At 43.1% G+C, this 27,147-nt stretch overlaps 1 protein-coding gene across 6 annotated transcripts in view; it reads right to left on the bottom strand.

Moving 5' to 3' along the window:
- Positions 1–17,730, bottom strand: part of LOC133345980 (formin-like protein 2) — an 80,933-nt gene extending 63,203 nt beyond the window's left edge. For 3 of the 6 annotated variants that reach the window (XM_061557185.1, XM_061557184.1, XM_061557187.1), the window contains exon 1: positions 17,016–17,730. In XM_061557185.1, coding sequence (XP_061413169.1) covers positions 17,016–17,198 — 183 coding nt within the window. In that variant the 5' untranslated portion in view covers positions 17,199–17,730. The remainder of the gene's footprint in view (positions 1–17,015) is intronic. The other 3 variants (XM_061557188.1, XM_061557190.1, XM_061557189.1) reach the window with 1 other exon arrangement.
- Positions 17,731–27,147: the final 9,417 nt, after the last annotated feature.

The following is a 27,147-nucleotide window of genomic DNA, read 5'->3' as shown; positions in this document are numbered from 1 at the left end:
CTTCCAGTCATTCTACGATCCCGAGTAGTAACTGACAACCAGCTCCCTCCCACACCATCCTGCCCGGATGAGGCAGGGGCCATGTAAGGGATGTACGGCACCAAACATTCCAGCACAATCGTACAACGGAGCCTCCCCCCTTATGCACTGCTCGGTGCATTCGTTCAGCAGAGCCCATTGCGACCCTAAAAATAGCTATAAAAGTCCAAAGCAGTTGAACATTAAAGTACATTATAGTGGAAATATTTTATATAACATAACAAAGAGAATATATTGTGTGCGATTTTAGTCACAAGCTATTTATATGCATTGCAGCACAATTTTGGTCGGTTTTTCTGTTCAAAGTAGTAAAACCAAATATTTGTGTTTATTTTATAAAGCACAGCCACTTGCTGCTCAAGAAAGCATGATGTTCTAAGTACTGCATCTAGCAAAACAAGGATGATGGATAAGTATTTATAAAAGGACAAATGTGAAATTCTAAAATTATTGGGCGACAAGGCCTAGCAGGGAGGCCTTGGCAGGCACCGTTGTCTAAACACACTGGTCAGTTACTCTATTGGCTTCTGCATGAATACCTTCTTTCATCAAGGCTTATGCTGACCTGGCAGCCAGCCAGCAACTAAAATCCAAGGCAGTGTGACTTATGAACCAGTGTCAGATAACCTCACCTTTATTCACTGGGTCTATCACAATTCCCTTGGCACAACTAAACAAAAAAAAACCTCTCCCAGCCTAAAGCACTTTATAATATCACATCCACTTGATGCTTCAATAGACCACTTTGAGCGATTTTAATTATGAGTTAAACCGTTGAAACAAAGCACTTGCAAATCGAAACAATCACACACCTTTGGACACAACTCCATCTTGTACTGTGGAAATGTATCCTCAACTCAGGTACTCGAAATTCATTATAGTCAGAATGTATTTCACTGTTTAATTTACTTTCCAATTAAGCCTTACTTTCTTCCCACCTTCAAGAAAAAAACGTCCGCCCATGTGCCTATATCCTACTGCAGTTCATTTGACTTTTAACCTAAAAATATGGAAGTTGGATCATTCTTGAACAATGGGACTCAAAATAAATGTGGTTATATGATGCCACGTAAAATGGCTCTCAAAAGAAATGCATAACTACATCTGGAATAGGATGTCATCGGTTTTAAGAACATCCTTAAACTTACACAACATTGTCTATGTTTGGCATATCCCTGTAAACGCGCAATGTTAAGCCAACGTTGGCATATGGTTGGCACTGTTGGACCAACATTGGTTCAAAATTGATTACCACATTTAATGTTCACCAAGATCTTCACTCTACAATTATTGTACAGTATGTATAATATACAGATTGGTTTTGGTCAAACTGTGGACTGATATTTCCAAGTTGCTCAATAAAATGTGGTGTTTGTCATACCCTGAATTGTTTTGTTTTACAAAGGCCCAGGATGATTTATCCTAAGAAATGTGCTTCAGTCTACCTGACAACTGTTTCTATAACATACATGACTGCATACAAAATCCTCTGGTCGTTAAAGCCGATAACACCAGCGTCGCGATGATTTATTTTCATGCAGTCACAAAAGCTTCGAATCTAGTTTGAACACCTCTTCAGGGAGGGTTTACTCACAACTCACACTTTACTTCTAATTCAGCAATCTTTGGGAGAACGTTAATCAACCAGGCTATGCGTTAACTGTGTGTTAGCCGACTCTCTGCGTTGCATTACATTACTATCTCTAATTTTACTAAATTTGTTGTCAAACTTTCTAAATTTCTCCTTGCTTGTCTGTTACACACTTAACTTCTAATTTAGCAATCTTTGGAAGACCGTTAATAAACCAGGCTATGCGTTAACTGTGTGTTAACCGACCCTCTGTGTTGCATTGCATTACACTTCTTAATTTGACTAAAATTCATATTCTTAGGTTTTTTCGGTAAAGTCACGTAGGTAAAAACATTAAAAAGTAAAATAAAATAAAAATCACGACGTTTCGGAGGCAACACAAGCCTCCGTCTTCAGGTGGTACCGTCACATTATTTTATTTTACTTTTTAATGTTTTTACCGAAACGTCGTGTATCATTTACTTGATACAGCTGTCGTGGCTGTGACGGTACCACCTGAAGACGGAGGCTTGTGTTGCCTCCGAAACGTCGTGATTTTTATTTTATTTTACTTTTGAATGTTTTTACCTACGTGACTTTACCGAAAAAAACCTAAGAATATGAATCATTGCAGTCACGAAAGCTTCAAATCTAGAATTGACTAAAATTGCTTTATCAAACTTTCGATTTTCTTGCTCGAAACCATTGTCTCTCCTCCGGCCACTGTGGCCCAGAATTCCACACTGCTCCCTCCTTGTCCCATTTGTTCTGCTGGTCCCCTCGTTTGTTCTGCTGGTCCCCTCGTGTGTTCTGCTGGTCCCCTCGTGTGTCCGCCTTCGCAGTCCTCGCTCTGCCCCGGCCCCTCCCCCCTCTCTCTATTTAAGGCCTCGGCACATATTCGTTGTCCTTCTGTTTGTCTTGGTGTGTGTCTCGCTCGGTGTATCTCTGCATGTGTGTCTGCCTATGTTGTTTCCGTGTCTGTGTTTTATCATTCATTCTTACCTGATGATGGCTGCTTGTGTTGCAACCGAAACGTCGTATTTTATTATTATTTGATTTTATTTTCTATGTGACTTTACCGAAAGAACCAAAGAGTAATTCCTGCAGTCACGGAAGCTTTGAATCTAGTTTGATTTATTTTCATTAAAATTTAATTTGTTGCCCTACAAAACAGTACTGTGCTGTATAATGAAAGGCAATGATTTGTGCCTAATACGGTGGAACAAGAAAAATGCACAGATCGTACGCTATCAAGATCAATGCAATATTTAAATGTATACGTAGTGCAACTATAATCTTTTGGTTTAATGAACTGAAAAACATTCTTCATAATACTGTAACAACCACATGCAAATCATTAGATGATACAATTCTTGCCTTTTGACAATATCACCTAAAAAGTGGCCAATCCCTTGAAAGCTTATCTGAGTTTGGCCTGATTTGTACTTGGCTGGATGACTACCAGGGCTTGCCAGTGTTGTAGATATGGGGCTAGAAAGGTGGCCAGGACATATCAATATTCAGTGTTACCCCCTCATCGTGTGGGTGAGGTTTCTCCTGATATTCCAGTATGCTCTCACTTGCCACTGATTTTTGGTAATGACTAAATATATCCCAATGCAAGATCCTCAAGAAAAAAACATTATAGTACTGTAGTCTTAAAACTCCGAGATAAATGATAACCTAACAATTATGAGGTTATAGAAATGATTGAATGGAATTTAACATGTTATTTTTATACATTATACTGTAATGCTAAGGTTAATAGAGTACTCTATATGCTGCAAGCATGACCCACTCGGAGGTGAACCTTATCGGCACTTTATTTTTATGCAATGGGTAATTCTTCATGTTTCAGATCAGGTATCATATCCGGCATTTCAATATGCCAACATAATATTCGGTTTAGTACGGTATATCACGGTCTGAACCTGCAAAAAAGGGGGGAAAAAATCTTCAATTTATGTCCAGGCCGCAGTCTTATCGGTAAATATTTGGACGGGCTGGTCATAATCCTTTTGTCGAATTATTACACCATGTCTGCAGCAGGAGGTCTGAAAACACACAGGATTAGGGCTGAACGATTTGGGAAAAATATTTAATTGCGATTTTTCTGACAGATATTGCGATTGCGATTTGATTTGCGATTAAATTTTTTAAAGTCAAGCATCAGTTCAATATTCCCAGTGTAATAGATTTAAAACATGTGATGGAGGATTACCACATGATACCATCAAAATATTAACTGCTCTATATATTCTAATGCAAGGATGAGAACTTAAAATATATGAATTGCTTCCAGCATGTATTTATTAAAATGTTTTAATTGAAATAGAACAATCAAACATAGAACAATTGTTAAGTTAAATAAATAAAGTTATAATAATAAAAAAAACAATTCCAATAAGAAAGAAATAGGACTTTTCAAATCGCACAAAATCGCAGCCTTTGCGATTTGCGAATTGCATTTTTCAAATTGCGATTTAGATTTGAAATAGATTAATCGTCAGTCCTACACAGGATGTATAGAATGATAAACACTGCTGTATCCAGGGTATTTAACAGCATCAATGCTCGAATGTAACTTACAACAATAAAAACAGATATGCAACTAACTTAGAAAGTAGTCATCTGTATTATGCTCCCGTTAACAGTTAATTTTCCAACTGAAGGCTATATTTTCCTGAATAACCAACAGTTGAATAGAAATATTTTGAAAACAAACCCATTTTCAAAGATAGAAAAGCTACACTGAGATGACAATGTACCAAAATACAAGAGACAAACTTCACCGATTTTATTTGAGAAGTTTTCAGAAAATTGGATTGGAGAAATGAAGGCGTAAATACAATTGACAAAAATATTAATCATCTCAGATTTGCTGATGGCATAGCCAATAGGAATGAACTACAGGAAACAGATGAAGAACTTAAGGCAAGCTGTGCCAAAGATACAATATGAGCAAGACAAAACTCACGCTACAATAATTTCTCTAAAAAACTGGAGATATCTGTCGGAGGGACACAACTGGAAAAGACAAAAGTTTATGCATACCTCGAAGAGTTAGTGATCAGAGATCAGGCTCAAAATGATAAAATCACGAGGCAGACAAGAGCAAGTTGAAGTGCTTTTGGGAAGCTGAACTTAAACATGAAAAGTAATATACCAATGTGTCTAAAGAAGTGCACATTAACTGCTATGATATTGTTCAGAAACATGGGCTTTGACAAGGAAAATGTAAAAACACCTTTAGTGTGTGCAAATAAGCGTGGAATGGTACGTGATTTAAATTACACCGAGAGGCAGAAAGAAAAGCACATGGCTTACAAACCATACGGGAGTTAAGACATGTAATTTTGACTGTTAAAAGTGAGTGCACTGATGCAGGGCATGGGGCTAGAAGGGATGGTGGCGGCTGATGCTTGAGACGTACGTATGTACGTTGAACTTCTATCGCACTGTATGTAGCCAACCTTGCTAATCGGAGGTTTGGAGGAAGGAAAACAAACTAAACACGCTGCTGGATGAAGGCCTCCGCAAAGCTGTCAAAATCTCTTGTGATCCTGCGATGTGATAATCCGCTGGGCACCTTGCGTAGAGGCCAATTTAATCGCTTCTTCGCATGTTGTCCTTGGTGGACGTCCTCTTGTATTTGTTTTTGATGCCTTGGCTGCCACTGTCTATTATTCTTCACGGTCCCTGCATTCATTGTCCACCGAGCAGCTGAGCAGAAGTCCCACTGCAGAATAATGTTAATTTTTCTGTGTCTCATAAATCACGTGCACTTCAGCACCATGACTTTGCCATCAAGGAAGACGTTGCAGGAAAACACTTTCAGGTGTCAAAGCAATTTCTCCGAATGCGGTATATATTTTTCAGGTTAACTTGGTTTGGTACGCAAGTGTTAACCATGTTACATGAAATCAATGAAAAAAGATCAACACTGTATTTACAAAAAGCACACAATTCGTTTTATAAACCCCATGAAGCTCTTTGCCAGAAATACTGTACAACGCGCGCTCCCATTCTGTTTACCACATGGGAACTAAAGGCCAAACCTTGTTATATATGTCAACTATCATCATTATCAAACCCCATGTGCCATCTTCTCATGGTTCTGCAAAGTAACAATCCGCTCAGTACTTGCACACGAGATGATTGTATTGCTCCATCTCCTCGGTAAACGTTCTGTCTAACAGCTCTCTCATTTAGCTGCTACCATCAAAGGTGACGATGATATTTCTTTTAGACAATCACGTCTAATGTTACTCTGAATCACTTTGGCTTAAGCCGGTCTCCTTGTCCAATTATCATTCTAAGAACGGAAAACGTAGAGGCCATACAACCACAGGAGCAAACTTTGTTCTATATAGCATGTATCGACCACATATATATACTTTCTGCCCTGACTCAATCAGATTCTGGAAAAAGATTATGAAAAAGCATTTAACTCAGTGCAAATTGATGTAGGTAATCATCCAAGCTCTGACAAACCAAATTTGAATTAAAATATTGATTTAAAAAAATACAAGGATGGAACAGCTACACACAAGAGACTACAAGAATGAACAACAAATTCCTTATTAGCATTTTAATTTATTCTACGACAGTTTTTTTCCCCCAACATACTCTACTTATTGACATTGTATGTACTACTGAGATACTATGATAACTACAAGTAAAATTCACTATTAAAACACAGCAGAGTACAGAATAAGTAGGCCTATCACACAGTAGTTTCCCTTTTAAATCATGCATGTGACCATAAGAACATAAGTGGCCCATTGTGTGTGTGAACAGAGCTCCATTAAATCGTTACTTTCAAATATGTTTTATTTTACATTGCAGGACCATTGCAGGAAATTTCCTATTTCTTTTCAAGGCAACACAGATTACTGTCATTTGCAACTGATTCACAGTAAATAAATATTCACAACTAGTGTGTTATACCATTTTTTTAATAAGCAAGCTATATTCATGAAAATCAATGAATTAAAGCAGGCTTACTGCAAAGCTAGCCAAGCATGTCATTAAAATGTTATTAAAGGCTTTCGCTGAGAAACAGCTGTGCCATCATGACCTGAAAGAAAAATTACTTTTATAAAACTTAAAAGAAAAAGATGCATCTAGTTACATGAAATATTTACGTGGATAACACAATCATACATTCCTAATTTGAAGCTCTAGATTTTAGTTTCAGAGGAAAACATTTTATCGGTGGACAAGATGACATCTCGAGTTAATAATAATGTGACCGCAGGTACTGTGTCTGGCTGCCCTTCTAATAAACACTCGCATCTTTTTTTACAATCCTTGTAACATCTGCAAAGTGTTCTATCTTCAGAGGCTCACGCATGTGCTGTTGACAATATTTAATCACTGTGCTTCAGGAATGGACTTCAATGTAATCAGGCGAGGAGGGTTCTGTATTATGAACTCGCTCTGCATCCAATAATTGTGCTCTGCCATCAGCGGCCGAGCATCGTGCCAAAAAAAACTCAGCACGTTTGCAACTTAAAATCAATTCTCACTTCATCTGCGATTGTGCAACTAAAAGAGTTTTCACGTGGGTTATTTTGCCAACGTAACTCTTAAATTACGCACGGACATGACACACGGCTCAATGAATACCAATATTGCACAGTAAATGGAACTACTGTACACTTACACAGACATATTGTAGGAACCGAATGTAAATAAATAAAAGACAAAGGAGCACACTGTTTAGTGCAAAAACAGGCGCTTTTGGGGCCATTGTCCCAGCTAGCACAGGGGGAAACCAGGCTCTCCCTGAGAAAACAAGAGCATTTCTGAAAAAGCCATTTCATACCAAAGATCCCAGAGAGAGGGGGGGGGGGGATCCTTGCGGACAGGTCTTATTCCAGCAGAGCTAATCAGTAATCAAGCGCAGTGTGGGAAAAGACCGCACAGAAAAAAATCTGTTCCTTCCGTCTTCATAGCCACGCTTATCCTCCACAGTGGAATTATTTCCCAAGGTTAATTGCATGTAAAAAAAGTGTTTCTGGTGCTGATGCAATATAGTGCCTGTAGTAAGCTTTAATAAGAGAGACCGCACGGCACGGCACCCCCACCGCCCCCATTGCTATTTAAAGTACATGAAAACTAATCATAACAACATTTTAACAACACACAACAAGTCGATAGATGATCCACTGACATTTTTATGGAATACTGCAAGTAATTTCCCACGTAAAAATTACTGTGCTCAGCACATTTCCATTCTGTACCCATCCCGGAAAAGAGACCCAATTGCACGTCTCTTGTGGAGGTCACGTTTGCAGGAAAATAAGAGCAGAAAAAAAGTGCACAGGGCAGCTGGCCAGACAGGAATTCCCATGAGTTGCGAGTGAGCCAACAGCATTTGTCTGCAGTTTCAGCTTTGGCCGGAAGTAACGGTTCCAGCTCAAACAAAAGGGCCACGAAATAAATGCCACAGATTCATAATTTAGGTACTTGACACAGAGGACCTTATTATTATGCCCATGTTTAAATGCCAAAATACCTTAAACGATGATGACTTGTGAAATGCAATGGCCTAAGCATGAGATCAAAACTACCAGCCAGGGAACAATAAATATCCCTGGCAATGCGAAGAATTGTCGCAATTCAAGGTTGAAACTCAATTCAGATATCAATTCTTTTGTTATTATTATTAGTTAGTGGCTTCAGTGATAACATAAACCTGTGACATATACAATACTGTATAAGAATCTCACACATGCAATTCTATGAGAATATCATGAGTTTAGGAATCAACATTTAACTATTAATCGACACATTTTTATAATCCTACAAATTATGACACAACAAAGTATTGTACAGTATATCCAATTAGATTGCATGGAAAATGTAACCATTACCACGTGACTTCACACAGCCTTTATATCACTTTGAAAAGATGCAACCTGTGTCCATATAATTTGGCATCACATACACAAATATAGACATTTTTAAATCCTTTATATTAAGTTCACTTGCTTGCTTGCTTGCATGCTTGCTTGCTTACGACCGTGCAAATCTTTCGGTCGTTTTTTAAACCCACTTCCCGTGATCCAATCGAGTTGACATTTTGCACACAGACTCGTTGTGCGTGACAATTAATTTTGTTGAAATTTTTTTTCCTAAATTTTACACTGTTTAGGGAAAAAAAATATTTAATTACCAATTGCTTAATGATGGCAGACAATCATCTGACCCATAGGTGGCAGCCATCTCAAGCCAGAGGACGAGAGGACTCTTGCCGCCACGCATATAAAGGATTTATAGTGAAAAACTTTGTTTTTACGGGTTAATTTTTTCTAAGCTATCATAATGCAACCATTGTGGGCTTGTCATCCCAGATATCATCAGCATGCTAGCTGCGGTGATATCTTCTGACAGAGGAGAAAAACCTGTTGAAAGAATGTCAAGCCCAGGTGAAGATTGCAGACCAGACGCTGGCAATCAGAAAACAGAATAATGTGTGAACTGGAGATATGCAGAGAACCCATAAACAAAATAGACATCAGGAGATAAAGTAGGTGTTGTATGTGATTTTATCACTTAAACCCTATTACCGTATTCAATTTGACCCTTCATTATCGATAACGCAACAAATTAGTTCAGGTACGCCAGTTACAGTTTTGTCATTCGTTTCCAATTAAGCTTGCTTCGCTATCCTTCCTCGTAGATTGCTTGTTGGCTATCGACTCAGGTACCTAATTTTCTGAAACCCTCAACATCATCTGGTGGGAAAGCATTCAAAATAACTCAAAACTAAGTTTGGGATATGGGCACATGTCAATAGCAATCCAGCCCATAGCCTGAGATAGGATCACAAAGCAACAAACGCACTGAAATAGAGTAGTTAGTTGTAATTACTGGCGAAACGTCGTACTCAGTTTGAAAATATTGTGGCTTGGCTCTCCAACACACCGGTGTGCTGTACTAGTAACGATTAGCTAGTTCTCTTTACGTGAAAACCCTTACTAGTTGGCTGTGTCGGGTGGTGGCGGGTTTTAACGACACATTTATATATTTACGCGATCTAACCCAAAAACCTCTATTATGTTATGAAATAGAGTAGCTTATCTCTTGCTTTGGAATAGACTGGAAATTCTTAACAATTCAGCGTTAAACTAACGCAATATCTCAACATGCATGATGTGCTGTAAACTGGGAAGTACACAATACAAAATTTTATGTTATAAACTACAATTGAACTTGAATTAATAACGTTTTACGAGGTGAGAAACCTCTCAAAATGTAATTTATCTCAAGTGTTCTTTGAGAATATAATGCTGGCTGCTAGAGGACATGGCTTTCTTCCGTCATCATCTCTTTGAATGCCAAGTGGAGCATCAGTCTGTTTCGACACATCCTAGCGAAACAAGCAACGGATCACGTTTGATTTTCCTTCCAGCTGTTGACCCTGATCCAATGGCAAAATAGCCTAATTTTCCTGCCATATATCTGAGGTTACCAAATGATGTGACCCAAGGGCCATTTTGTCAATATTTGTATTACTTAAGTTTGACAAATATTGTTCAATGCATCGCAATGTCTGTATCCCGAATGTTACATTCTACATGATAAAAATAATACTAATTTACAGCCATTTATCAATTAACTGCTGGATGAAAGCCTTCCAACACGACATGGGGTCATGGTGATTTTTTATTTACCTCAATTCACCACACTGGTTAGTATGGGTTGGTGAAGATAGCAGCCAAGACCAGTTGAGATATCACGTTCCACTGATGTTAGCTGTGGCCAGGAATCAGATTTGGGTTGTTGGGTTCATAGTATCGAGCTAAACACTGCATCACCACTCCACCAATTCTGATATACTGCACCAGAAATAAAAAAAATGTATATACTTGCTGTAAAAATATTTTTTTACTTTGATAAAAAAATCCATATAATGGTTTACATGCCTGAAAATGGAAAACAAATTTTTATTACAGTTCTGTACTATATGTAATTTATTCACCGACTTAATACTCTTTGGTTCTTTCGGTAAAGTCACGTAGATAGAAGAAATAATAGATCACGACGTTTCGATCAGGCGGAGGGGGTGAAAAAAGATGACGATTGCTTTGTGTTGCGATCGAAACGTCGTGATCTATTCTTTTTTCTACTAGGTGACTTTACTGAAAGAACCAAAGAGCATGGATTCCTGCAATCACGAAAGCTTCAAATCAACACCGACTTAGGTTTTAGCCGTTCATTGGTACGCATGTACGACATGTAACACAAACCGTTTGGTTCACTGGCACACTCTAGATAGCATGTCCAGCTGACAACATGACCTGATTTGTGAACTTAACACTTGTTAAACACGTTACTTTGTTTTCGCACACAGCATCGCTGCAACGTTTCTCTGACATGTATTCGCAAATGTTCGTTAACCAGGAATAAATTATTATAATAAAAACGTTTGTACAGAACTTGATGAAGTGGCTGATCAACTGTTCATGAGCTACAGGAAAACCATTGTTTGGACCTAAAGTGGTTCAGACTTCACTTGTTCCCATACAGGTTTGAAATATCACCCAATTTGGAAAGAAAAATTTACAGGACTGAGAGTTTTCTTGTGTTATAGGTATATTACAAATGCAAGTTGTTGTCCGTTGTTTTAATTAAAACAAAAGAAACCACACTGCTTATGAAGTAAAGTAAGAGTTGTCTACTCTTGAAGCGGCATTTAAAATAACCAAAATTAAGTTCAGGCTATAGTGTTCCATGGGGAGCTGTAGGATTCTCAGGAATGTGAGAGGTGCAGACTCAGAATGGCAGGCCAACCAACAGTTTCCCAGACACTGCGGTGAATGAACACATATTTATAGCCCTATGGGATCTCGGGAATGTTATGGTGCTAGCAAGCACTTATTTTTTTTACCATCACACAAAGATGCAGAGTGGCTACAACTCTATAAGCATTTTCTCAGTTTTTGGCAAATGCAGTCAGTGTTCTTTGAATGAGGCTCTTGTTGAGTGCTGATATAAATGTTACTTGCTGTTGGATATTATTCGACTCAGCCAAGATCATTATGAAGATGCTCTGGCCAAGAGGGTGCAAACAATTGGCTAGCTTGAAACTAAAAACGTCCATTGCAGCACCAAGCAAAAATTAAGCTAATTTCAGACCAGTAGTTTTAATTAACAAAATTAAGAGGAGCACATTCCATGTTTGAATTACGCCTTTGTCAATAAAAGGCACAAACAATGGGAGCTCATAGGCTAACAGACACAAACGAACCCCTGGTAGATTGAGCCTGAATCATAAAGCCTTACTGAACGTGATGACTACCAAGGACAGAGTTATGTTCAATGTACCATGCCTCAAGTGTCAGCTGGAACCAGTCAAGCATTAATTCCATATTGCAAAAATGCGAGGACTCTTTTAGCAAGGTCATTTTCGAGCTACTGGAGATTACATGTCTTCTTCTTGGTTCTTTCGTGAGGATGGCTGCTTGCGTTGTGGCCGAAACGTCGTGAGAATTATTTAATTATGTTTTATTTTTATTATTTTCTTACTTCCCTTCTACGTCACTTTACCGAAAGAACCAAGAAGATGAATCCCTGCAGTCACGAAAGCTTTAAATCGATAATTACATGTCTTATTTACACACAGAAAATGAACATGTACTGAAATAATTACATTCCCCATTTTAGTGAAACTACATCCACGATGCAATACATACTGTGTAGAATATGTTGTATAAAAGAGCCTTTGATAAAATCACTCAATGCACCCGATCTTGTCAGATTTCAGAAGACAATTATTGGATGGGTGACCACCATGTACAAACAGGTTGCTATAGGCTGTTGGGATACACGGTAGACAGCAGAGGGCAGTGCAATCATGTCCAGTGTTGTACTGTACTTCGATGGTCGCACATCTATGCTCCCAGCTTTCATCAAGCTGTACTGACCAGCTTGGTAAAGTAGGGTCAAATAACCCCCACGACCTGCACGGAGTGAGTTTGGCCATCATCCACCACTTGTTTAGTTAAAAGTGTTTATACGTTTATAACATTACCATTGATGTGAGTGCTGCGATAAACTGTAGGCTTACTAACACACATTTGTACATATTCAGGATTGTATTTAATGTGTGCGTGGATTTTTAAAAAAACCAAATAATTAAGGCTTTAAGGAGTACAGCTGTCTCTTGCTAAGAATAACGTGTATTTTCATATCTATCCCCTGTTCAAATCCAGGCTATGCCAACCTTCAGACCTCTCTGCTATTTACAACTGCGATGAGTGAGTGCTTATGCATAGCAAGTTGCCACCTCACCGCATTTAGGTCAGCCGAGGGAATTTCTGACACAATGACACTGTGCAGAGAAGGAAAACTGTACACGCCCTTCTCTTGTGGCAATAAAAGAGCAAAAATCACAAAGGCACCCACCAAATTTAGACAACACTGCATGACCGAGTAAAGCCTTTTTTTATAACAAAGCAAGCGACAATCACTTGTCTGGCTGATATCTTCAAATTGTAAACGTTGGTATAAAGCGGTCTATATGAATGCTATTTGTTTGAAGGACTACAATACATACTGTATATACACGTGTGGTTACTGGCGATTGTATCAGCACGTTGAAGCGTAAAGCCGAAAAGGGTGATATGCACCATGATGTGGTGATGGTGCATTGTGTATGTTCAAACACATTCCTGCGGAGGGAGCTGGTAGGAACGTTGGGTTGCTCGGTCAATGGCCAGGGTCAACGGCGGCGTGGTGTATTCCGCAAATATGCCCGACTGTGAGGGCGGGTAGGTTAAACGTTGAGTTTTATAAGGGCACCACGGGGTGACCAGCCCCTCGCCACCCAGCCCCTCCCCTTCCACCCCCCACCCTCCCCCACCCTCCCCACCCAGCCCCTCGCCACCCAGCCCCTCCCCACCCTCCCCTCCCAGCCCCACCCTCCAAACCCAGCCCCTCCCCACCCAACCCCTCCCTCCCCACCCAGCCCCTTCCCACCCTCCCCACCCAACCCCTCCCCACCCAGCCCCTCCCTGTAACCAGGAGGTTCCTACCAGTATAAACTTGCATGTATGTATGTTGTATGTTGAACTTCTTTCGCACCGTAAGTGGCCAACCGTGCTAATCGGAGGTGCAGGGGAAGGACAACAAACTAAGCACAAAAAGCACGTGCATATTGCCAGTATTAGCATATACTGTACATGTCTTTACATGTCTGAGTTGGCAAATATGACTTTTCACAATGTGTGAGCTTTGACATGTGCTTACTCCACCGTACCGTACATGTGTTGGCGTGTGCATATATTTTGGTCTTATTTGCATTTTCTCACGATATGACAGCATGTTTTGCGTATCATGTGTGTGCACAAGTACATGTGTACAAGAATCCACTCCCACCACTAAACCCACACCTACCACCGAACCCACAATCCACAACCAAACCCAAAAAACCACCACTGAACCTACACCCACCACTGAACCCATCACTGAACCACTCCCCCCACTGAACCCACAGCCACCACTAAACCCACCACTGAACCCACACCCACCAGTGAACCCGTACCCACTAGGGAACCCGCACTCCCACTGAACCCACCACTGAATCCACTCCCACCACTGCACACACACCCACCACTAAACCCACCACTGAACCCACACCCACCATTGAACCCACTCCCCACCACTAAACCCACCATTGAACCCACACCCACTAGGGAACCCGCACTCACCACTGAACCCACCACTGAATCCACTCCCACCACTGCACACACACCCCTAAACCCAGCACTGAACCCACACCCACCACTGCACACACACACCACTGAACCCACCACTGAACCCACACCCACCATTGAACCCACACCCACTAGGGAACCCGCACTCACCACTGAACCCACCACTGAATCCACTCCCACCACTGCACACACACCCCTAAACCCAGCACTGAACCCACACCCACCACTGCACACACGCACCACTGAACCCACCACTGAACCCACACCCACCATTGAACCCACACCCACTAGGGAACCCGCACTCACCACTGAACCCACCACTGAATCCACTCCCACCACTGCACACACACCCCTAAACCCAGCACTGAACCCACACCCACCACTGCACACACACACCACTGAACCCACCACTGAACCCACACCCACCACACTGAACCCACCACTGCACACACACCAACCACTAAACCCACACCCACCACTGCACACACACCACCCACTGAACCCACCACTGAACCCACCACTGAACCCACACCCACCACTGACAAAGCAGCTGAGCCCTTCATTGTTTTCCCTGTCACTCCCTTATCTCGTATGTGTTTGCACTTAATGCTTCAAGGCCCGGCGCTGTGAAGCCCCTCCGTATCTACCACCGTCGACACATTCAAGACGACGACACATCACAACAGCGTCCTCCATCGCGGACAGTCAGCCACACAACCGACAGCATAACAATAGAGCCGACAATGAAAACAATTGGGGTGGGGAAAAAAGGGCCACCACGTGTGACAAGATGATTTGGTGATGCCGCTACAGTATCAAGCGCAATAAAAACCCAACGCATTGCCTTATAAGAAAAACAAATAGAAAATTGGTAGATTTTCGGGCAACGGCCCTCTTGCAGAGACACACAAGAAAATTGGCACTGCGATATTATTTTGGCGCACTCAAGCACGCCCAAAGACACCACATTCAATGTTATACAACGCTACAGTAGCAAACACTGGAGGTTGTTTCGCCGCTGAACATCCAAGAGAGCGATCCTGCTCGGCCATGCGTTGACGCACCGATTCATTCATTCATCATCATCATGAGACGCAATAGTCTTTTTTAAATTGTTGCAAAATCTCAGCACGCAAGGCTTGACGGTCTGGCCGAAATAAAACTGCAACAAATATCCACAACGACTTCAACAACAACACCACCACCAACAACACCACCACCACCACTACCACCAACAATCGCTGGCATTGGTAGCAAAACGCAGCAGCGAGGAATCAACACCAGAGGCCATCCCCCGGCACCACCGATTTAATCACGGTCAGCAACGTACGGTGCGAAAGAAGATCAACACACACACAGACCAAGGGTGGCACAGTCGGGTTTTTTACAATCGGGTTTAGTTGTCTTTTTATATTAAACCCGATCATCTGAGATTGTGAGAAATCCGGTTTAATTGGTTCTAATTGCAGAACCGCACTTCTCAACGATGGGGCTTCATCCATTCCAAGCGAAGGAACCCACTGGCGGCGCCCACGATTGTGGAGAAGAAGCTCCTCGTGTTCATCACGACCAACCTGCCCGCCCGCCGCATTCTACGACAGCAGCACCGACGAGGAAGCAGCCTAAGCCTGGGATCAGAGTTTCGTATTCATTAAACCAGGTTTGAATTCCCACGAAATCGGGTTTAATTGTATTAAATAAAAAAACCAGATGCCTGCCGCTGGAAAAATCGGGTTTTTTTCCACCCATGACACAGACACACAGAGACACAGATACACGACACACAGAGACACACACAGACAGACACACAACACACAGACCCATGACACAGACACACAGAGACACAGACAGACAGACACACGACACAAAGACACGCAGAGACACAGACCCATGACACAGACACAGAGTCATAGACACATGACACAGACACACAGAGACACAGACACATGACACAGACACACAGAGTCACAGACACATGACACAGACACACAGAGACACAGACCCATGACACAGACACACAGAGTCACAGACACATGACACAGACACACAGAGACACAGACATACACACAACACAGACCCATGACACAGACACACAGAGACACGACACAGAGACACACAGACCCATGACACAGACACACAGACCCATGACACAGACACACAGACAGACACACGACACAAGAGACACACAGACCCATGACACAGACACACACACACAGACCCATGACACAAACACACAGACCCATGACACAGACACACAGACAGACACACGACACAGAGACAGACACACGACACAGAGACACACACAGACACAGACCCATGACACACACGACACACAGACCCACGACACAGAGACACAAACCCATGACACAGACACACAGAGACACACACGACACAGAGACACACAGACCCATGACACAGACACACAGACCCATGACACAGACACAGACACACACGACACAAGAGACACACAGACCCATGACACAGACACACAGACACAGACTCATGACACACAGACCCATGACACAGACACACAGACCCATGACACGACACAGAGACACACACAGACACAGACCCATGACACACACCCACGACACAGACACACACAGACCCACAAACCCACACACACACAGAGACAAAGGCATCAGCATCATCAGCATCATCATCAGACTCCGTCTCACCAGCACGACGGTGAACCTCTCCTCGAGCTCCCCGGGGTCGGGCATGGGCAGCTTGAGCGGCATCCCGTGCGCACGAGACTCCGCGGACGCAGACGCCGCCGCAGCAGCCGCCGGGGGCTCAGGCTCCATGCTGCCCGCGTTTCCCATCTTGGCCGAGCTTTTGCTTTTCCCCGATTTTCTCATAGATGCATGCGAAAGTTGGTGGTGTTGGTGGTGGTGTTGGTGGTGTTGTTGTTGCTGTAACTTCGCGTGTCCCGTGGCTGCCGCTTTGCGTGATTTGTGTGGAGTCGCACGCCGCTGACTGTCTTTCTCTCCCAAGAAAGGTTCTTCTTCGTTCGTTTATCTTTGTCCGCCTGGGTTGTTGTTGTTGATGCTGTTGTTGTATGTTGTTGCCGCCCGTGTGTGTGTGTGTTTGTACTATTCCTGTTGTGATTTAAGAAACGGAACGACGCGTCCGCCCGCCCGCCCACGGATGAGCGCGGCTTATTCTGTGCGCTTGACGCACCGGGAATGAAGATCTCTCACGAACTACCCGAGGATCGAGAGCGGGATTTTGTTGTTGTTAAAACGTCATGTTGTTGTTGTTGTTGCTAAGACGTCATTTTGTTGTTGTTGTAAATCCCGTTACAACCTCGCCAACGCGGAGCTTGGCCCGTCCGCCCGCTTTGTTCCCCTGTCGCGTTTCCTCCTCCTCCACAGCGCGTAACGGGGACCCGCGGAGAGGCGGCGGGGTGGGGGGGAGTGGTGGGGGGGAGGGGGGGGGAGTGGTGGGGGGGAGTGGTGGGGGGGAGTGGTGGGGGGTGGTGGTGGGGGGGGGAGTGGTGGGGGGAGTGGTGGGGGGGAGGGGGGGGAGTGGTGGGGGGTGGTGGTGGGGGGGGGAGTGGTGGGGGGTGGTGGTGGTGGGGGGAGTGGTGGGGGGAGTGGTGGGGGGGAGGGGGGGGGAGTGGTGGGGGGTGGTGGTGGGGGGGGGAGTGGTGGGGGGTGGGGAGTGGTGGGGGTGGTGGGGGGGGGAGTGGTGGTGGGGGGGGAGTGGTGGGGGTGGTGGGGGGGGGAGTGGTGGTGGGGGGGGAGTGGTGGGGGGGAGGGGGGGGGAGTGGTGGGGGGTGGTGGTGGGGGGGGGAGTGGTGGGGGGTGGGGAGTGGTGGGGGGTGGGGAGTGGTGGGGGTGGTGGGGGGGGGAGTGGTGGTGGGGGGGGAGTGGTGGGGGTGGTGGGGTGGGGAGTGGTGGGGGGTGGTGGTGGTGGGGGGGGGGAGTGGTGGGGGGGAGGGTGGGGAGTGGTGGGAGGTGGTGGTGGTGGGGGGGTGGGGGGGAGGGTGGGGAGTGGTGGGGGGTGGGGGTGTTGGTGGTGGGGGGGTGGTGGGGGTGGTTGGTGGGGGGGGTGGTGGGGTGGGGGGGGTTGGTGGGGGTGGTTGGTGGTGGGGGGGTGGAGGGGGTTGGTGGTGGGGGGGGTTGGTGGGGGGGTTGGTGGTGGGGGGGTGATTGGTGGGGTGGTGGTGGTGGGGGGTGGGGTTGGTGGTGGTGGGGGTTGGTGGTGGTGGGTGGTGGTGGGGGGTGGTGGTGGGGGGGTTGTGGTAGGGTGGTGGTGGGGGTGTTGGTGATGGGGGTGGTGGTGGTGGGGGGTGTTGGTGGTGGGGGTGGGGTTGGTGGTGGGGGGTGGGGTTGGTGGTGGAGGGGTGGGGGTTGGTGGTGGGGGGTGGTGGTGGGGGGGTTGTGGTAGGGTGGTGGGGGGGTTGTGGTAGGGTGGTGGTGGGGGTGTTGGTGATGGGGGTGGTGGTAGTGGGGGGTGTTGGTGGTGGGGGTGGGGTTGGTGGTGGGGGGTTTTATTCCGCTCCAGGGTCCATCCGGGCTGAGTACGGACGGAGGAACGGACGCGGGTGGCTGCCGCCTCTCCCTCCCCTGCACCCCCTCCTCCTCCACCACCACCCCCCTCCTCCACCACCACCCCCCTCCTCCACCACCACCACCCCCCTCCTCCACCACCCCCCTCCTCCACCACCCCCCTCCACCACCACCACCGTCGCCTCCCCCTTCGCCGGCTTCCTCGGCGGATGCGGACGGGACGTGGCTACTGGGAGACTGAAATCCGTGTGACGTCACCCCCCCCTTCTACCCCCCCCCCGTTTCAAGGACTCTTGAATTTTTGCGTCTCTTCATTGTCTGCAGGCTTATGTGGGGGCTTGTGAAGAAGGGGCCCTTGCCCGAAACGTCGCCGATGATGTAGGGTTTTTTGTTGTTGAACAAACATGTAAGGCGGCGTTAGGATTTGCACGAGAGAATATCGTCACCGGTGTTCATGCCCGACGGCTTGATGATCGTAATGAAACGTGCAACGTCTTCAAAAGCCTTTTCGTCATCACCTTCGTGAAAAAAAATGCGTTTTCGATGTTATCTACAAAAATAATCGAAACGTTCATCAGAAATCACCTAGTGGGTTAGAAAATTGCAATCGGTGACCAATGAATTGATAAATAATTAAAAAATATATAGCATGATCATCAAGACTTATTTAAAATTATTAAATCTAAATTGGCACTATAACTGTTAGTATCAATTACTGGAATCGTTATCAAAGCAACGCAATCATAATTGTCAATATCAATCCTCAATGATCTACGGTATTAACAATATCATTTAAAACATCAAACCCACCATCTCTAAAATGGTAACAATGAAAAATTTACTGTATACATATTTTCCAATATAAAAACGATTAATAACAAAACATATCCCAAAATCAACATAAAATACTGCATCAATGCAATTATATCATGAACCAATTACTAAAACTGCAACATCACAATCATCTCCCTAAAATGTAACAATCAAAAAATACATCTCCATACCCCAACAAAAATTTAAAACCGAATTACCATTACAATGACCACTATCATATCTAAATGCGTTGCATGGTTTTTTGAAAATCCAAAAAGGTCTAGGAATTGTACAGTACAGTGTTTGAATGCGGCGTATGTAACATTGGTTAGATGTCAATTGTTTTTCATAACGTTGGAAGATTGCTCTGTCATTCATCAGCATTGACTATGAAACGGATCACTTGCTCACTCATTTTGCAATGCCAATTAACTGACATGTTTGAAAAAATCCATCTCAGGGTGTGTTTAGAAATCGACAATGCTTAACATAAAAAATACACACGTTTGTCTGGTGACAGAGGAGACTTAGGACCCAAGGAATATACGGGTACAGTACATCTGCTTTCACATAAATTGGCTCGCTTGATACTCCCTTTAGCAGCTTGGTGTCTTCTGCCTGTCACAATGCAGTGGGGGTCGCTGCACTCACCAATCAAGAGGCGTGAATGCCTGCTGCTCGTGCTGCTGAGGTGTGCCATTGTCTGGCCTTGTGTCTGGAGATATGAATATGCAAGATGAAAGAGGGTAATAATAGTAGATCTCTACCAATGGTTTACATGCCAATATGAATGCAGCGATTTGTATCATGTATAACGTGGACAACATTATTTTTTGTTAAGCCACTGGTGGATGAGGGCCTTCCCATATCGTGCAGGCATACTTCACCACACTGGTCAGTGGATTTTGTTGCGCTGTCCTCTGCTGCCCACAGCACCTATTGCATCTGTCTTTTGCACATTGCAAACCACAGTTTAGTTTAACCGCACGGGTGATCTTGGATTTTAGTCTGCCAGTAGAGGGCGATGATTGCTTTGTGTAATCTCAATTGAGTAAGTTGCAGGCAATGTTCTCATTTAGCAAAATTCGGACCCTTATGCCAGAACACAATGGTCTACTTCTGCTGAATGATGTAAGGGATCTTTAACGTCCACTGTAAAGCAGACGGCGCGTATTATTGTGGTTCCTACAATCGCAGTAATAATCGTGGTGGCCGCTGGATTCGGACCATGAACCTCAGCAGCAAGCGACGAATGCACTACAGTACCCAATATATCCATTGAAAATGAAGTCACAAATAACACGATGAAATATTTTATAAAACTAGGATACATATTCCTATCAGACATTTGCATACACCAGAAACCTCTTACGCAAATGTACAGAATAAACGTATGGCCAATTACACCTTCACACTTTTCAGAAGGATGATGATGGTTGCAGAACTTTCAGTGTTATCCCCTCCTATTTTGTGAAATTTATCTTGGTACAGTATTTCAATTCCTCCCACATACCAAACTCTCAACGTCAATGGCCAAACATCCCCATGCAGGACCCTCTCGAAAACGAGTCTTGAGGCTCAGACTTTAATGAGTAAAGGGTACCGTTTTACAGTACATACAGGATAAGTATTAGTTGAAAAGGACATTCAAGATATTTCTGTATGTTTATTGCATTGAATATAAAAAATATCTAACATTTATAAGGTGCAAATTTATCACACTTTCGATAGCGAAAATTTGAGATTATAAACCATTTTGCTGGTGAAGAAACGTAACGTTTTAAGGAACGTAAGAGATATAGAGTTAACTTTTTATAGCCCAAAATGCTATCTCTCTGCCACAAATCATGTGTTCTTAGCTGTCCATTCGCACAGAAGGGCACTTTGTTGCGGTGCCATTGTCTGATTTTTATTAAGCAGTGGGCTATGGGCTCTTGAAAGAGTGCCACTGTGATAAAAAAAACAAAAGTGGACCATTTCCCTTTGAACAACTGCGCAACTGGAGCGCCAGGCAGGTCCCCTTGCCTCGATCTCCTCCAGCGATTCTTGTGGATGCCTGCTGCACACATCGTTCACCACTTCCTTCTTTCCAGGCCAACGAGAAGAACAATGGCCTCATTTTGGATGCTTTGTTGCAACTGGGGGCTTGTGTGGAGGATGGGGGTGGCAGTGTGAGGGATGGGGGGTTGGGAGCCCATCTCAAGAGGCTGCTGTCTGCCATAAGGCAGCCACTCACTCGGTAGCATGTAATGTGAGGCGATGGCTGGGACTGTATATGTCTGGAAGATCTTCACATTTTAAATTACCTTGATGTATGGTGATTTATTTAGAAATTTTATGCATGATGTAATTAATTCGCAACGAGACAGACTGAACGCATGTGGTTTTGCCGTTTGGAACGTGGTTTAGGCAACAGTGTTGTCCAACGAATTATTTTCTGCGGAAGAATCATTTCATGCAGAGTTGCAGATGCATTTGCACTGTATTTACAAATATTTAATGGTGAATAAATACGTATTAAAAAATATTCACGCAACAATGTTTAAAAAAAATGTAAGTCGATCTGAGAGCAAGTAATGAACAAAGGTTTATTTTATTTCATGTATCAGATGCTGGGTAACACATGTTTGGAAGTTTCACTCATTCTCATCCGTCTCTGAAAAGCAAGACTCAGCCAGCTGTTGCTGATTTCCATTGCCCTCGTTGAAAACTTGCGGGAAATAATATACATCATTGTGTATGATGCCACCCAAACCACTTTTAATATCTTCCAGGAAAATATCCTCTTACCACTCCCCATAACAAACATTCATTTGCTAAGAATGCGTTATTTTATCAAGCTTCACCCATAAGTCCTTTCACACTTGCCTTACACATTGCATCACGGTAATAAAGGAACTGTACACACACAATACACTCAGTTTAATATAGGCACTAATGTAATGCATAAGAGAAATGCATGTAAACATGCTAACAGTACAATACTCGCACTGTTGATTAATGTAATTACTGAGCAATACATTTTTGGTAGCAGCAGATGACATAAACCTCCGGCATCTGATGTTAAATCACTGTTTTTATCATTGTTAAAGTATGCACTGTAGCTAATTGCAGAAAATATAGGCATACTATTAAGGACGTACTGTATGTGTTTTGGTAGAATTTTCATTGAAGCCAATTGCTAAATGAGTAACACAATGGGACATATATAAACTCTCCAGCATAAAAGTACGGCATTACGAATAAAACACTTTTTACACCAGAATATACATTTCAGGGATCATCATGTTTCATAAAAAAAATCAGAGTTAAATGTTGTAAAATGGGAGCAGAAAACCCTGGATTTCCTTGCCAATAAAACCCCTGAAAAGGCATACATCTTTCCCTGAGCCTTCCAGCTGGTCTCCCTTTTCAATCAGTCTTTTCAGCCACCGTGGTAACGCCATCTGTTCCCCTTCCTGGCTGGCAGATTCCCATCAGCTTACCACGTTTATCAGTATTACGGGATCACATACATGTAAATCCCAAACACAGCAATGAGGGAAATGCTGCGTATTGCCCCTGTACACACCGTGTTAATTTATGCTATTAAAATACTATTTTGTTACTGCAATAACTGACGGCACTTTTTTTTCTTTTATCACAACTGCTTCATTGAAGGCATTTCCTCACGCTGTATTTCTTACTATGGGGTTGCTTGATTATTTTTCATCACACTGATTCAATGTGGGTCGCTAGGCTAGTGGGAAACCAGGTCAGTTCAAATGTCACTCCCCACTGATGTGAGCGCTGGGAAGAAAATTTGATTCAGGTCGCTGGCTTCAGATTGCAGTGTGCTAACCATTGCACCACGACGCCACCCCATAATTTACCTTGTCAATCCACTGTGGATGAGTGCCACGTAGAATGTCATGGTGGTTGTTTTGAGCATAATTCACCACACTGCCCAGTGCGCTGTGGTGTCGAGATGTTTACTGCCTCGCCATGTATACAGGAGGTCGGGGATTCGATCCCGACCCTGACATCTGTATATTTGGAATGTGCATGTCTCTCTCCCCGTGGTCGAGTGGATTTTTCCGTCCACATTTAGAAACATGCGTTTAAAGTATTTGGCTGCTATTAATGTTCACTTGAGCTATAATTTGTGGCCAGGACGCTTCTTAAAAATAGTTATATAGCTCAGTGGGCCTTACCTGGTAAAATAAAAAATAGTTTAGTTTAATAGTTTAGTTTCAGTAGGTTGAGTGGCAGGATCTGCGGCCAAAAATCAAACATAGGTCGTCGGGTTTGTAGCCTGCACCGCTGCTGCACCCCCCAAGTAACTGTGCACATGTACAAGCCCTTTTGTCAATCCACTGCTGGCTGAGGAGATCCCCGTGTCGTGTAGGGGTTGTTTGACCATACTTGACTATGCTGGTAAGTGCTAGTTGGTAAAGGCAAGGACCATAGGCGATGAAAGCATATACAGTACAGTACAACAATGCATTTTACTGCACTGCCCTCTGCTGCCCCTCACATAGCCCAATGGCAACTGCTGGTACATGGTGGTGGTTAGTCTTCAAAGCACTATCCAAGCTAATCATTGCTTAGCTTCCCAGATCTGACGAGATCGAGCACATTCCAGCTGATTTGGTCATAGGACAAATAACCATACTTGTGGTTAATTTAAAATTCAGACAAATAAAATCTCCATACACTAGTAAGTACCAACACGGTGATATTTTTATGGAATTATTTTAATTTATATAACCATGAACACATGACTGATGTGCTCATCTTCTACACAAGTGGAAGATAAAATATACTTTTACCTGCGACTCCTGAGCGGAATAATCAATGGGGAACAGTCAAATCCTACCTCCCCATCAAGAACACTGAACGGTGGCACCAAAGCAATTCATCAGCTCACGACCAATGCAGTCGAACGTCTAAAAACAGATACTGTACATCAATTTATAACATTTGTTGCCGTACAAAAAAATATTTTCTTATTTCTGCAACAAGCCATGTTCTTTCTCAAAGACGTCGGCGATGATGGCCTTCTTCCATTTAATTATTTTCAAGATATTACTCACGAACTTTGCATGAGACCCAATTGTATCCAATTGTTCAAATGAGTATACAGTATTTCATTTGCTGTCTTCCCATCTTTTTGTATATATACTTTCTCCAGTCAATATATTCTCTGTAACTTGTTTTCTCATTACATGTCCAAGAAATCAAACTTGCCATTATCTAGTTAATCCAATTAACATAAAATTTCGTACTTGCAATCCATAATAGATTTATATTGTTTGTCCACAAAGTAAAAAAAATAATCAGGAAAAAAAATGAAGCTTCATATTTCTTGGCACAAATTTTTTTTAACTCCCCCTCCCCAGTTCTGGCTTGTATACTATTTTTTAACAACAACAACCAAAATATCTCGCCGTGAATTGTCCTTCCCCTACTTCATTGTCTCATGCTGTCAAACTGAAGTATTGTTTTGATTGCAGTCAAAACGTCAGTTGGCTCCAGAGGGGTGGCTGCATCGAGTCTGACGTATTCCTGGCACATTTGGCAGTTTTCCACAAGAGAAGCTCAATTCCTGTGACATTTTAAAGGTTGTTAAAATGCATGAACTACGATAAATTTTTGCATTGGAAAAGTTTGTTTGCATAATAGTACGAAACAATTTGCATGAATATTTAACAACCAGAAAATGTTGAAGCAATGAAGCAAAATATGCACATCTTTTAAAAATTACTTAGACAAATATAAAGCAAGATTGAGAAAATTCCTGCAAAATGGCAACAACATACCGTTTTATTAAGGCTCACCGATCCTTCATTCCTACTGCCTTAACTGCCTACGTGCGTACAACGAATGAGACGATACTTGTCACGAATCTTTTAAGTGATGCGGTGCTGTGTTGATCACAGGAGGCTCAGCGTACTCTGCTGGCCAATGTCTGTCTGTGCAGGCACTTAACTCAACTCACAGCATGCCCAGGCTAACGTCCAATTATATCAAAGCCGAAGGGATAAGAACCTATTCTGGAGTGCAATGCCATTCACTACAGTATGTGCAAACAACTCAAATTGCTTCTTATCGATTCGGCACTGTGATGCTTGGAAATATTGGTCACGTGTTGTGTTCCTGTGTGTGGAATGTTATAATTTCTGGATACCACTTAATAGCATTCTTATTCAATGACAATGTACAAACTTTTACCCATTCTAAACAACGCACAGGAAAATGTTTGTAATGATTAAATATGAAATAATAAAAAATCGTCCATGACATACGTTTTGCTTAATGTTCTGGGGGAGGAAACGCTGATAATGAGGGTATAAGGATGCATCGATTAATCTCAATTAAATAATCATTCATAATGTATGTTGAACTTCTACGTCGGCTCAAAATACATGCATCAAATTGTCTGTGTAAGATTCAGTGTTTATCGATGTATGCAATTACTGTATATGTAAGTGAATTGGCTAATACTGAAGTGTGAATGCAAAGTAAAACTAAAAACATTTCAAAACACGGTAAAAAATGTATAATTTTGAATAAAATAGCAGTTCAGAATCTTGAAACTGCATCAATTTAACTGTGGATTTAACTACTATAAATACATATTCTGATTATAGTTCTAAGGGATTGTTACATCCCGAAAGGGAGTCAAACCGATACATGTTTGGGTATGGCTCGGGCTTGCGTTAATAGACAATTAAACAAATCAATCAACATTGCACAGCGTGTGTCAAATGTACCACTACCCTTATTTTTTACCGATTCTTTTCTGGATAACGCTCCACAGTTCATACTTTCAATTGTAATTTTAATGTGAAATATGGAAAGAAATGTTGCTTTAATCGAATCAGAAACATTGTCGTCTTCGAGCCGTGTCTCTGTCCGTGTTGTGTCCTGTGTCTCGATCTGAGTGTCCGTGTCTCAGAGAGGGCCCACCCTTTCTCACCTCGTCGTCTGGTGCCCGGTGCCCAGCTCGGTGCAGTTTTGTCTCTCTGCAGAACAGCACCGAGTGGGCCCCCTTCTGCGTAGTAATAACCGTGAACTTGGCCGAGGCATCACGGCCATTCTCACTTTAAACCGATATACTGAACATTTTATATATGTAAACCGGTTAAAACCGGGAACTGGATCCATTATATTCTTTGCTTTCGTCCAGGAGCAACGAGTTGAATTTAGGTTTATTTTTCGGTTTCGGTTCATGAACATGAGTGATTAACTCTGGTTTCCATTTTTCGGCTCGGTTTTATACGCTGCCTCGACTGAGCACACATCCCTGAAGGAAGCATGCTTTTTGGCATGGTATTCCATTTCTAAGGAAAAAGAAGTGGCGCTGGCTTAAATCACACAAACCGAGCTCAATGGGACCACCAGCTGTGCCTGCTCAGCGAGTGAGGGGCCATGAGTCCATGGAAACTTTGCACTTTGTTAACGATACCTTTTAAATGTTGCCAGGTCAGGGCTGTGA

The sequence above is a fragment of the Lethenteron reissneri genome, chromosome 23, assembly GCF_015708825.2.
Source record: "Lethenteron reissneri isolate LAM-NWPU_2019-01 chromosome 23, ASM1570882v1, whole genome shotgun sequence".
Taxonomy (NCBI): domain Eukaryota; kingdom Metazoa; phylum Chordata; class Hyperoartia; order Petromyzontiformes; family Petromyzontidae; genus Lethenteron; species Lethenteron reissneri.
This window is presented reverse-complemented; position numbering and strand designations above follow the sequence as displayed.